We start from the raw sequence: 14533 nt of genomic DNA, 5'->3' as shown, positions 1-14533 counted from the left end.
TCTTTATATGAATTTATTTATTTTCTTTTCTATAAGGACCCAATTGATAGCTTGCCGTGGAAGCGGGTGGGTTGGGGCGGACGGTGGACCAAAACCGAATTTGCTTCCAATAATCTCAACTCAAGGTCCCTGAAGAAAACACTAGTTTTTTACGATTGTGCCATTACTCAACTCTCCTCACCTCAACTCAACTCAACTCAACTCAAGTGTCAAGGCTATCCTTGACTTGAGGCTGACTGGCTGCATGGTAAATAAACAGAAAACCAGCCCCATTTAAGTTAAATATACGCGTAGGTACGTATGTCAAGTCTCAACTAAACCCCCATCCAAGCCCATTCTGAGGTTTCTTTGTATGCACCGCCACTATCAACAGTCTTCGGAGCTTCCAAAGCCAAGTCTGCTTTATAAACAAAGCTTCCTTTGAGGTGGTTTCCGGTCCGCCTGTAACTCCTCCTCCTCCTCTCTCCCTCCCTCTCCCTCTCTCTTCAATCGTCGCGATTCAGAGACTCGAGCTTCCATGGCTGCTTCTTCGCTGGCCGGATCGGCCGTTGCCGCACTCAAATCCGCTGGAATCTCGGAGTATTCCCGCGACATAAGACTCGCTCAAGTCGGGATTCGCTCTCCCATTACTGGCCCAGCTGGATCTGTTCAACTGCGACACTGCCTTAATTTGCATTACAGATCGAGAAGCTCATTTGCTTTGTCTGGTATCGATTTCTTTCCCTATTTTTGTAATTTTTCTTGCTCTCATGTACATATGTGCGAGCATTCAATTTATGCTTTTTTGCATTATGGATAGATGGGTGTGGATATTAGCATACTTATTAATATCCGTGATTGAATCAGTAAAGTGGTTTAGAAGTGGTATTATCTGGTGATATTTCTCCGCAGGACACTGTTTTGAGTTGGAACTACTGGGAATTTGGAAATTTTGGGATCTTCACATCCGATAAATCTATGAGGAAATAATTCGGGAAAACTAAGAACGAATTTTGAGTAGTTATTTGTTGGAAACTTTTCGATTTTATTTGATGACATTTTCCATCATATTTGTCAATTTTTATGTCTACGTGGTTGTGAAGTCCCTCTGATAGAAACATGATTTATATCGCAAAACAAATGTATGTCTCTGTTACCTTTTTGCCATTGGATATCCTGAAATGTGAACCTAATTGATTGTAAGGTGTCACATGCAGGTGTAAAAGCACAAGTTGCTGCAGTTGAACAATCTAGTACTGAAGCGGCTCAAAGTGTGGAAACTCCGGTTGTTGTGATCACTGGAGCCTCTAGAGGCATTGGCAAAGCAATTGCATTGACTTTGGGGAAAGCAGGTTGTAAGGTTAGAGGAACCCTCATGGAACTCATCTTTATTAAGCATTTAAAGTCTCTACTAGGGATGTATGCACCTATTTTCTACATCTGTGATAGTGTGTACTGATTTCATATTTCTATTCACTGTGTAGTATCAACTGGCACCTATCATCAATACATCCCCCAGCATCAGAAAAGATAAATTTCTGGTGGTGGGAGGCATTTAGATGAAACCAGGACCAACAGAACTTGGCATCACAGGGACATTATCTTGAGGCCTGGATCGGAGTCTAGGCCATCCGAAAGGAGGCTAATTTTGAATTATAATAATAATGTGTTTTAGCAATGGTAAGGTTGTGAAAGGTCACGGAGTTGAATTGTGGAAACCACCTATTTGCAAAGTAAGGGCTTGTGTACAAAATTGACCCCTGCAATGCAGGAGTCTTGTGTATTAGGATGCCCTTTAATGAAGGTGTTTTAGATTCATATTAGTTCTCTGATGTTTTATAAGAAAGAAAAGAAATATATAGTCTGATTATTATGTAATGGCAATAAAGGGCATCTCTAATCTACTAGGTTGCCCACTAAAGGCTATCTGGTAATTCTCTGCAAATTCATTATGCACCTTAGAATCTTTAACTGCAAGAACATCCTTGCCTGTGACATGGTGTAGTCATATTATATGTAGATATCATAGTGATTTCCATCCCTTTGAATCTGAATGGCTCTCAACCTGATGCTATTTTACACTTTCAGCCATGGCATTTTAGGATATCTTAGCACAAGTAATGTTTTTTTTCCAAAGTTTGTCTAACTATGTTTTCAGTGCTTCTCACCAAGTTATGTTAATCCAGAATTACTATTTTGGATTCTTACTCATCTGCATTTCAAGGACAACAAAAACTGTATTAGATGATGAGTAACTGACAAAAATAATATTATGGTTTAATAGTCAGCACTTCACTTCAAGCTCTCAGAATGACTTGATTACTTTGCTCCATTTTTTCCTTTCCAGTTAGCATCTGACTGTTAAGTCTGTAATAAAGTTGATTAGGGAATTGAATCTGAATCCAGCAAGTAATTGCTGTTGATCACTTCAGAGTTATGTGTCTGTCATCATGAGTGATGAAGCATTCAGCATTTCACCTTCCTCTCCTCCCAAATGTTGATTACAAACTCTTTATTACAGGTTCTGGTTAATTATGCTCGGTCATCAAAGGAGGCAGATGAAGTTTGTAGAGAGGTTAGTGAGCTATCCTACAAAAATTTATGAAATTTTTTTGGTGTGCCTCTTCTTTGAGGTATTACATGATAATTATTATTATTATTATTATTATTTTTCATTTTTTGTGATTTTGTTTCTTAAATCACTCCATGGCATGGGACTTGCTGTTGCTAATCTCTTGGTGGTGAATTTAATCTTTGATATTCTGTCCCTGATTGATGCCCAGGATTCAGTCATCTATCTAGTAAAGTCTGCTAGGTTGATGGTAGAACAGTTATATGCATAATTAGTATTCAGTTTCTTTTGTTTGTATACTCTCAGTTTAAAACATGGATGGTTGGTTCTTTAGTACAAATCGCAGGTTAGTGGTCTCTATTCTGTCATATTCATTTCTCCCAATCTCTCCTAATAAAGAACCAGCTAGTTGTCCGATTGACTTATCAATCATTGGTTTGCAAAATCAAATTGGCTTGTTATGGATTGATGAGAACTTTTACATAGTAGGCATTAGTTATACTTGTGCAACTACAAGATCAAATGTTTTTATTGCTGGTGGTTCCATTACATTTTTATTTTTGTCTTCTTCTGTTTACAAATGGTCTGGACTATATTAACCAGATTACCTGATAAAATATGATATTCATTTCAAATAATAATTATTAATTACTAAAAAAGAACCACTGAACCAATGCTCCGAATCAAGTCCTAAGGCTATCCCACTCATTGTTATATCTATCATCATGATCTCCTATATCTGTACTATGGTTGGAAAATTATTGATGATAATCTGTATTAAAAATGCATGCAGATTGAGGCATGTGGTGGACAGGCTCTTGCTTTTGGGGGTGATGTGTCAAAAGAAGCAGATGTAGAATCAATGATAAAAGCTGTGAGTATCAATTTTCACTTTTGTAATTGTTTTAGCTGTAAGTATGCTGCTAATATTTGGTGTGCTTCATTATTCTGATGTCTACAGGCAGTTGATGCATGGGGAACCATTGACATATTGATAAATAATGCAGGTTTGAAGTCTCTCCTGTTATCTTTTATGAGTTTGTGGTTTAATCCGATAACTGATCCATAATTGGTTCAGGCATTACTAGAGATGGTTTACTGATGAGGATGAAGACCTCTCAGTGGCAGGAGGTCATTAACCTGAATCTCACTGGTGTATACCTATGCACACAGGTGTGTAAGTTATGGGCTCTGAGTAGTAACAGACATGGCCTTTTAGTTGGATCTAATGTTTGTACTCTTTGCAGGCAGCAGCCAAAATTATGATGAAAAAGAGAAAGGTATTCTTTTAATCACAGGCCTTCAGTTTTGTGCTTATTGACTTATTGTCTTTGCCAAAAAAAAGTGCAGGTTGCTTGGGTGTATTGCTGAAACCTGTTTTTCTACTTAAAAGATTATTTCTCAAATATGGACCAGATAGATTTTTTGGAAATGGAGTTGATTTCATGATTATTTTATTGGGAGTGCACTGAAGGCCTAAGCGCATTTTCTCATGGATTGAATTTTAGATTTACAAGTTATTGCATTTTTATGGACAAATTCAAGAAAAGAAGTAGTATAACAGTTGAGGTTGGAATTAGATCATGAAACATTGGAACTTTAACAAGAAACTCCATGCAAGTGGTGGATGAATGATCAGGAGAAAAATCAATATTATTTTCCTTCAATAGACAAGATGGGCCTGTGATGAGTCTAAAATGTTGGTGAAGTAAGGATATAGACTTTGGTACCTTAGGAAGGATTCTATGAGGAACAAGTAGAGATTAAGAATGAGGTAATGGATGCAAAAAGTTAGGAGACAGGATTGGTACAATTAAATTGTTCAAGGAATGAGACTTTAAATATTCTTATGTACATGTTTACCATAAATTGGATTGGGAGAGGAGAACAAGGAAAATTTTGAGGGAGATTTATAGAGATGTGCATGGAGGTTATTGCTTTTTGAGCAAAGGAATAATGAGGAAAAAGCTATTTTGGATTTTGTTATGTGATAAGATCTCATCATAGCTAATATCATTTAAGAAGTGGGATGAACATTAACATATAAAAATGGCTTATTAACTACTTAAAGAGGCTACTTTGTGAAACAAAAGGATCCCTTGTGTTTTTACAATTGTAAATTATGCTAGGACAGTGCCTAACCATTTAACCTAGGTTTTATGGTCCTTGATGTTAACAACAAAACAACATATTAAGCCTTCATTGCTTTATGTGGGGTTGTCCACATAAATTTTAGCTCACTAGTTGTTTCTATTTATGTTCTTATCTTCTGTAAGACCCTCGTAATTCATATAATACCCAAGTATCTACACCAAGTTTTTTTTTTTTTTTATTCTACTTCTTTTGTTGGATACTTCTTCTATTCCACCCACTCTTCTCACAGATGTCTCAATTGGTCTTCTTGTCACATGACAAAACCATCTTAATTGTCTCTCATGCATTTTATCTTCAATAAAAGCCATTCCGATCACATCATGAATAATCTCATCTTTATTTTTATCTTTTCTTGTATGGCCACACATCCATTTCATCTTTTCATATTTTGCACATGTTGATGTTTTACTGGCCAACATTTTGTACTATACAACAAAGTTGGTACTAAAATGATATGATTGAAATACAGTTGAGAGAGAAATTTAAGAACAATTTTAAGCAAGAGTTGCACTTGGCTTGTACTGTCCGATGTCTTTTTCCATTTGGTTCTGTTATTCATTTTAATTGCTGATCTTGCAGGGGAGGATAATCAACATAGCATCAGTTGTTGGTCTTGTTGGTAATGTTGGGCAAGCCAATTATAGTGCTGCAAAGGCAGGAGTAATTGGTCTAACAAAATCTGTGGCAAAGGAATATGCAAGCAGGAATATTAATGTGAGTTTTCCTGAATCATTCGTTTCATTCATTAGACACAAGCCAAGGTATTGATACTAGAAACTTGAACTTTTTCTAATAAATGCTTCTTGTACAACAGGTTAATGCTATCGCCCCAGGGTTCATTGCATCTGACATGACTGCCAAGCTGGGGGAAGACATTGAAAAGAAAATATTAGAAACCATTCCCCTGGGTAAGATTAATAGAAAGATGCATATTTTATCTGACTTCCTTATTCCATTTCTTTTCTTTTCGTTTTTTTTTTTAGGTATAGTTCACACACCAGTGGAAATGCAGACTACCCTCGTGTTTCAGAAATAGCACACACCTCCCTTGACTTCCTAAACCATGTATCACTACACCACTTACCGTTAAATAAGCACTGTTATTTTTATTAAAATCCCCAAAATACCCTCCATAAATCTCTCCATTATAATTATACAAAACAAAAACGAAAATAAATTTAAAAAATATGGTCGGCCATGGGGGTTCTAGAGAATCCATGCTGATTGGATTTCTTCCTCTAGAGAGAGAGAGAGAGAGATAGGCTGACGATTCTGTTTGGAAGCCAAGAAACCCTGTGTTCCTGTTTGGAAGAAAGCCTTTGAATCTGGGTTTGAAGCCAGGAAACCAAACCAGATCTTGAAGGCTTCAAACCGAAAAATCTGGGTTCCAAGAGGAGAGAGAGAGAGACCTGTCATTGCCGACCAAGCTTATCCATCGCTGACCCCATCATGATGGGTTTCCCATCTCGATTGACACCAATAAATGTGATAAAGACTGAGATGAGGATGAGAGTTGATTGAGATGGAGCTGGTGGCCGGTTTGTCAGCTGCCGAAATGAGGAACAGGGAAGATGCATTGTTTAAATATAAGGGCAAAACGGTCAATTTTCATGCTGAGTGAACTGCAAGAGAGGTCTCTGTCATTTTTAAAAATATAGGGGTGGTTGGTGCAATTTAGTGAAACCTCAGGAGTGGTGTGTGGATATTAATCCCTTTTTTTGTCTAAATTTTACTCCATTTCTTTTCATTTGGCTCTGTTATGTCCTTATCTTTTCTATCTCAGTGCACAGTAGCTTTGTTCTTTTCTCATGTGTTCAATCTATTTTCTGATTAATACCTAGATCTCCGCGGCGCCCCCCCACCCCCACCAACACAAAAAAAAAACACACCCACACCCACACGCTATTTATCTTCTATTTTACTGGTTTGTTCACGTCTTCGGAAGCACAACCGGAAAACATAGGTGTGATTTCCTCTTCTTGATTAGACCTATGAGCTGCTTCAGTTCTCTTTCTCCATTCACTCTGTTCCCCTCTCTGCAGATATAGGCTCAAGATTAGGGTTTCACATTTTATTGTCAAGTGTCTTACTAATGAAGTGTCTTATATTGCCTACTGACTTTAGACATGGAGGTCTCTGCCAATTTATCAAAATAGCTTTTAGAAGCAAATGTTGAGAATCCATATCTTGATGTCGATTGTCGCCCATATAATGCTGCGCACATGTATAATCCAGCGACTGATTTGGTTTGGTTCTTGTTTAAATCTTTCAGGATAATGATACTTCGTTACATTTTGAATGGTGGTTTATCTTATTATAAAAGTGCTAACTGTGGCAGAGTTTCTGAAAAAGCATGAAGCTAATGGGTTTGAATTGTTGTGATTATATTTCTGGTATTGCTATTTCAGGAAGGTATGGCCAACCAGAAGAAGTTGCTGGGCTGGTGGAATTCTTGGCCCTCAATCCTGCCGCCAGTTACATTACTGGACAGGTAAACGTTGTCTTGGTTTTTGTGAAAATTCATGACTCATGAGGGCCTCGACATACCACTGAATTCATTTTTAACTGTAATTAGCGAAATCGGGGAAAAAGAAAAGAAAGAAGAATTCAAGTTTTAAATGGTCTGACGAGGAACTCTAATACTTGGTTTTTAACTTGTGGGTTCCATGATCTAAACTCTGAAAGCAAACACACAATTTATGATGAGCTTTTGTTTGAATAACCAACTCTGGGAGATCCTTATTACATATAATAATCATGACTATATATTTATATGTGCGCTCGCGCGCGCGCGTGCAGGCGTTAACCATTGACGGAGGAATGGTGATGTAGACAGACGAGTGAAGCTTAATTTCCAGCTGAAATGAGTGGACTTAATTTATATGGTGACAAAGGGCTATGGCTATCGAGATCGAGGTTTATGCAGGCAGTTTTTATTTAAGATATATAGCGGCAGAACTAATCAATAAAGCAGCCATGTTGAATGAAGTATGTATTTTTGATAGAATTTTTACACGTTAATGAGACCAAAAAGGCAGTGGGCTCGGCTGAGTCTTTGTCATCCAGAGAGTTGTTCGGCAGTTGCAGCCTATGGATATGGCTAATATCCATTGCTTTGGATCACTTTGGCTTCTGTTTTTAAAGGGATCAAAAAAGAGAGTACATCGTTTGGTAATATGTTATTTCCGCATTTGAATATTTTAAAATAGTTTTTGTTTTTTTGGAAAAACTGAAAAGATTGCCGAGGTTTTCCTATGAAGGATAGTTTTATGGTTTAATGCGAGATTATGTTAACCTTCAAATGATACGCAAAGATAACATGTTTTTCTTTTGAATTCAAAAAAGACAAGGAAAGGTAAGGGCGATCATTTTCCAACTTAGGACTTACTCGTATTCTCCTTGCGTGGTCCTCAGATTTGAAATTGTCCTGGTTAAGTTTCGAATTTGAGCATGTCTTAAATATTCCTGCAGGAAAAAAAGAGGGTAGGCTTTTGTCTCCCAATAGGTCTTCCAATGCTCAAGTTAGCTATTATGTTTGGGAATGATGGAGTAATGATGTAATAAAAGCATAATACATAATATACGTCACTCATTGGATAATGTACCTTTATATAGGTGATCCACACTAAAATAGGGAATTAGATGGAGTCAAGTGATCCATTGAGATAGATCTATTAAATGGGCACAAAGGGTTGATTATGAGCCTTGTTTGGGCCTTAGATCTGTATAGGGGTCCATGGGCAAGCTAAGCTCCTTGTGGGCCTTCTTTATCCCAGGACCCAACTCTTAGTGTTGGGTCATTCTGAGCTTTGTAGTAATACCCGTCATCACTTGTCCTTACTCCCTATTCTAAGTTTCAAGTTAGATTAAAGAATAGAACAAAGTTTTTTTTTTTTTTCTTTCAAATGGTTGCTTCATGATCAGGGGTGAAATTGTTAGGCTCCCACTTTCCATTTTTAAGGCTAAAAGGGGATTATTCAACTTCTGCCCATTCTTGTTTAGCATTTAAAATTAGATGGGCCATTAGCTAGCTAACTCAATTGGAAGGAGAAGTATTGTTCCTATGTTTTTTGAAGGAAGGGACAAGGGGTGCCACCTTATCATTGTTAGAAGAGACATTGGTGTACCTTCCTTTGAGACTTATATATAAGAAGGGTGACTCCACCTTACCCCACACTCTCACTTTGCTCTCCTTTCTTCCAACATTCGGAGTTATTGGTCTGCTTCTTCAGTCTCATTTTCTTCGATTAACTAGGTATGTCTTATTCATCCGAGTCTATAGATATAGAGATAATGAGCTTGAGCTCTTTTGGTTCCGAGGACTTATCCAGCATTATTGTCCATGGTGTAGCAGTGTGTAGGGGAGACAGAGAGAGTCAGAAAAGTACTGTCTTAGCTTGAATGCCCCCCTTCCTTGACTGAGGAGGTTACCCATCTCGACAAAGAGGCAGCCGCGACTTTCATGGGATTGCTAATGGTCTAGGCAGATACCCTCAAGGCTGGCCTTCGCATCCTCATTCACCCGATGGCTACTAAGATGTTTTATTTGCTTGAGGTGAACCCCTACTCTCAGTTGGTGCCAAATGGAGGGATATTATTTTCTTCTTTCTTTATTTGTTGTGTGGCTAACTAGATTCCTCCCGCTAAGCTCTTCATTTCTTCATTCTGAGCTATAACTTGAGAGTGAGGGCGATAATTTTTCGTCGTCATTGCCCACTTGTGGTTCATATATAGTTGACACCCCTTCTTCCATTAAGGGGTAGAAAAGCCACTTCTTCTTCGTCAAACCTCAAGAGGACCAGTTTGTCTTCCCCATCTTTTAGAGGAAGGGGAAAATTAGCACCTCAGCCATCAAGCTGTCCAACGAAGAGAAGTCAATTGTCAATAAGCTTGCTCAGCTCAAGTATGTGAACGCTAGAAAGCTTGTGCGCCATCGTTATTTTGAGTCTCAACAACCTTTCCCCTCAATTATATGGGGCCTTCACTAGGTTGTTTTCTTTCTTTTCCTTTTATTCTCTTTTGTTTAAATTAATTTGACTAACACTATTTTAGTTCTCTGCAATGTTAAATTGCATCCTCGATGAGGCCTAGTTCTTCAAGGGTGGCACAACCACCCAGGAATTGGCCAAAGCTGATAAAAAGAAACGATAAATTGATAGAAGTGAGCCAACTTTTCCAAGTAAGAAAACATTCGGGCCCCCACCCCAACCTACTTCGCGCCCCACTCATCCTAAGGTGCCCTCTTCCTCAAACACCAATCCTAAGGGGAAAGAAACTCAAGCACTTGCAGAAGCCACCAAAGTGTCGAGTTGAGGATGACCTATCTTTCCAAAAGGTTGGTCTGCGCGCAAGACACTCTCTAGAATAACAATGTTGCTTAATAATTGGTTCTCAAGTCCACAACCCCTTGGATCAATCTATCATTATTGAGCTAACATTGAAATATATACCCGGGGGACCTTGGGTTCAAAGTCATCAATCTAGTAAGCTTCATTATTTTTAATACTATTAATATCATCTTCAGTCATTTATGCATCTTCTATTTGTTGTTTTTTAGGTTGTTTTTACTATGGCAAGGTCACTGAGCACTTGACAAAGTCTTAACCAAGGTGATCTACCTTGAAAACCCTTAATAAGAAAGGATAGCTAGCTTGGTGAGGACACCAAGATGATCAAAACTTTGCAAGTTGTGTCAGAGATGCATAGGAAGGCCAAGTTAGAGGCTAATGTTGAGTTCATTTAACTGTGGGCCAAGTTGGAGGCTTCCTAAATAGTAACATTACAAAAAATTGATTTTTTGTCGCAGTTTTAAAAACTGTCTCAAAACATGGTATTTTGTGACGATTTTTCAAAATCCCAACAAAATTTATTAAAATATTTAATTTAACTGCGATTTTCAAAAAATTACCATTAAATTTAAAAAATAATTAAATAATTAAAAAATAAAATTGAATTTAGTGATGGTTTCTCAAAAGCAACCGCTAAATTCAAAAATAATTAAATAATTTAAAATTAAAATTAAATTAACATTTGTGAGAGTTTTTCAAAACCACCACAAAATTCATTAAAAATTGAATTTAGTGATAGTTTTTGAGAAATCATCGTTAAATTCAAAAATAATTAAATAATTTAAAACTAAAATTAAATTAACATTTGCGGCAGTATTTCAAAATCGTCCCAAAATTCATTAAAAATTTGAATTTTGCTTAAGAAAATAATTAAAAATTAAATTAATAAAAAGAAATATAAAATCTTAAAAATAAATTTAAAATTTAATTTAAATTAATCACAAAATTCATTAAAAAAATAAAAAAATTTATTTTTTTTTAATAATTTTAAGAAATATATAAATCTTTTTTTATTTTAATCAATTAATTTATTCCTTTTTTAAAAAAAATAATCAATTAATTAATGTTTTTTAATTTATATTAAAAAATATAAAATATAATTCTGAAAAATAGTGTTGGATTATTATATAATCTATATGCGCGGATATAAAGTAAGGAGACTTTGCAGATTAGATAGTTTTACACGCGCACGTGCATAAGGGAGATCTTGGATTTGAAATTGGGGAAGGCTGGAAATTTAATTTTCAGTATCGCCACATGGAGGGCGGACATGCGGCCAAAAGCGCGCGCAAGCCCGTGTCGGCGCAGGTGGCCGGGCGTACGGCCCGCCCGCCCATAAATTAAATTCTTTTTTTTTAATTTTTGCGGCCGTTCTAAAAAATGTCGCTAAAATTAAATATTTTATTTTATTTTTTTAATTTTTGTGACGGTTCTAAAAATCATCGCTAAAATTAAATGTGTTATTTATTTTTTAATTTTTGCAGCTTGCCCGCCCAGAAATTAAATTCTTTTTTTAATTTTTGTGACGATTCTAAAAAACGCCGCTAAAATTAAATATTTTATTTATTTTTTTAATTTTTGCGACAGTTCTAAAAATCGCCGCTAAAATTAAATATTTTATTTTATTGTTTAAAAACTATCGCAAAAAATATAATTTGCGGCAGTTACTCAAACTATTGTTGAAAATCGCCGCTAAATGTTTCGCGACGCCTAATTTAGCAGCAATTTTCAAAACTGCAGGTAAAACTCTTTGCGACAGTTAAAAATCGCAACTAAATGCTATTTTTTTTGTAGTGTAAAGCCAAGCGGACAACCTTAAACAAGAGCTTACCACCCTTACCAAGCAATTAGAGAAGGATCGAACCAATCTCTCTAGGGTGGTAGAGCTTCTTTGGAATAACCTTGTTAAAAGTTGGGAGCTCAGGTTTCAAAGGTTTAAAGTCAAGGTGACCCAAGCCACCCTTTCTTATGACTAGTTGCACCATGGAGGCAATCTCACCCCAATTCTGGGGGAATCGAGGAGTTTCTCATATGTCTCCAAGTCAACAAGTCCAAGACAATGCCTCATATATATTCCTATAGCAGTTGAGCCTACTCCCAAATATCAAAGTGCAGCAAGGGCTCTAGACGACAATAATTAGGATTTTTTTTTCTTGTTTATTTTGAAATTACCGTCTTTGCGCTGTCCTTCGCCGCTCGTGCCCTTGATTTCGATAGAGGAGGTAAATCGCAGATGGGCCTTTGGCTCTTGCTTAAGCTGAGTATCGAACTCGTGATCTACTGGTACTAACCTCAACGTTTCACTTATCCGTCACTTGACACGTGCTAAAGTTCTTTGATTTCAAAACTTACAACTCTTGGTTTTCCTCGCTCACATGCTTACATTATTTGGTGTCATGGTCATGATCTTTGTGGTTTCAATAATACTTGGTTTGATTTTGTTTATATGTCGGGGTCTTCATCTTACTCAGCCTCTTCAGACATTCTTTCATTTTTACAGCCATCAATATTTTAGTTCTTGAGGCATTGAATATGGTATATCTCATTGGGCTCCTCTAGGGTTTAGGTTAACCCTTTTAATTGGGCTCTTTATCATTGAGAAGGCACAACACCATATCCCATTTGAGGTAGACTGATAAGCATGTGTGAGATGAAGAGTTTGATATGATTGGATGGGTTTGTGGTTCCATCATAGAGCCCTCATGTTGCCTATGAAAAGGTAGTTAGTAGCTCTGTGAAATGTTGCACTTAGTTCTCGAGTTGTGCTACTATGTTTGGGGGAAATTGATTCCCCTGCTGATATTAAGATGATTAATTAACTACTATGGGGATTCAAGTCTTTGTATGGCTTTTATTTTGATGCTTAGGCCCCACGGTGACAAGTATTTGTCATGAAGGCATATTGTATGAGGAGCTAGGCAACTACACGGAGGATGAACAGGTCCTCACTGGAGTTGAGCAAGTATGAACTAACGTCGATCTCACAAGTAGGTGCTAAAGTGACATGAAAGTTGAAGGGCTAATCACTATCCAACTCACAACTTGATCGTATTCACCTTGCGTAGTCCTTAGATCCAAGATTATCCTAATAAACTTTAGGCTCGAACATGTCTTAAATACTCTTACGAAAAAAAATGAGGGTGGGGTCTTGTCTCCCTAATAAGTCATTCGATACTCAAGTCAATCACTATGCTTGATAATGATGTAATAAGAGTGTAATAAATGGCGTAACTCACTCATTGGACATTGGTTTTATATAGGTGATTCATGCTGAAAAAGTGATCTAGATGTAGGGGTGCAAATGAATCTAGCTGTTCGGGTTCGGCTCGATGTTCAACTAGATAAAACCTTATTCGAGTTCATTCGTTAAGGTTAACGAGACAAGGTTGAGTCTAACTTTGAAACTTGATTTATAAATGAACTGAACTTGAGCTCAGTAAAGTTCGGCTCATCAGCTCGAATAGAGGTTCATGAGCTGGGTCGATTATAGGCTAGTGAGCTATCTCGAATAGAGGCTCGCAAGCTAACTCGCTCATAGGTTCGTGAGCATCTTGTTAGTTGATATTGATAAAAATTATTAATTTTATGTTTTTATATATAGGATAATATCATTGAGATTCTTCTACCACATGAAACAAAACAAGGTATGTGATTCTTGGAAGTTTTTGATGTGTTGGTATTTTGTAGGTTGATATATATGATTTGATATATAATTATGATTACTGATTAATATTACAATTTTAAATTGAATGTTGATATTTGGAGCAGTTAATTTGAAGTTGAATTAAAAATATCTTTGTTGTACTATAATTTTGATTATGTTTGTATTTTGAAAATAACTAGATAAATAATTTGATTATCTTATTGTACGGTAAATGATATTATGCTTATTATAATTTGTAAAATTATTATTACTTAATTATTATGTTGATGTTATATTTGTTGATTATCAGATTAGGTTCATTTAAGTATATTTGTTGATTTTTAGATTAATATTTATTTTTATTGTACATCAATTTATTAAATTTCTTAAAATAAAATTTTGATAAATTTCAACCCGAGCTCGAGCCCGAGCCCAAGTTCAGGTTAGGGCTCGTTTGAGCCTGAGCTCGAGCTCGACTCGTTAATCAAATTGACGAGTCCAGACTGAGTCTGAGTAGAGGTCAGGTTATGCTAATTGAGCTCGAACTTAAACTTGTGATAAAATTTGTCGAACTGAGCTATCTAAGCGAAACTCAACTTATTTGCATCCCTATCTGGATGGAACTAGGTGGTCTGAGATATGTTAAATAGGCCCAAAGTGTCAATTATAGCCCCGTTTGGGCTTTGAATCTGCGAAAGGGCTCGTGGGCAAGCAAAGCTCCTTGAGGCCCTCTTTAGCCTAAGGCCCAACTCTTAAAATTAGTTCTGAGACTAAACTCTATAACAATACCCACAAATCCCAATCCTTAGCTGACGTGACTTGTTCCACTCGATCTGA

General features: G+C 36.7%; 1 protein-coding gene across 1 annotated transcript; it reads left to right on the top strand.

Moving 5' to 3' along the window:
• Positions 1–101: 101 nt before the first annotated feature.
• On the top strand, positions 102–7880 carry LOC127797447 (3-oxoacyl-[acyl-carrier-protein] reductase 4-like). Its single transcript, XM_052330357.1, has 11 exons — positions 102–707; positions 1197–1339; positions 2501–2554; positions 3345–3425; positions 3513–3558; positions 3630–3724; positions 3799–3831; positions 5285–5419; positions 5520–5613; positions 7114–7196; positions 7505–7880. The coding sequence occupies exons 1-11, from the start codon at positions 518–520 to the stop codon at positions 7535–7537; spliced, it is 987 nt and encodes a 328-aa protein (XP_052186317.1). The 5' UTR covers positions 102–517; the 3' UTR covers positions 7538–7880.
• The last annotated feature ends 6653 nt before the right edge of the window (positions 7881–14533 follow it).

The sequence above is a fragment of the Diospyros lotus genome, chromosome 3 (genome assembly GCF_014633365.1).
Source record: "Diospyros lotus cultivar Yz01 chromosome 3, ASM1463336v1, whole genome shotgun sequence".
NCBI classification, from domain to species: Eukaryota; Viridiplantae; Streptophyta; class Magnoliopsida; order Ericales; family Ebenaceae; genus Diospyros; species Diospyros lotus.
This window is presented reverse-complemented; position numbering and strand designations above follow the sequence as displayed.

Coding starts and splice junctions, on each gene's coding strand:
- LOC127797447 (XM_052330357.1), top strand. CDS start 518: ATGGCTGCTTCTTCGCTGGCCGGATCGGCCGTTGCCGCACTCAAATCC. Junction 3,426..3,512: donor TAGAATCAATGATAAAAGCT/GTGAGTATCAAT, acceptor TGATGTCTACAG/GCAGTTGATGCATGGGGAAC. Junction 3,832..5,284: donor TTATGATGAAAAAGAGAAAG/GTATTCTTTTAA, acceptor CTGATCTTGCAG/GGGAGGATAATCAACATAGC.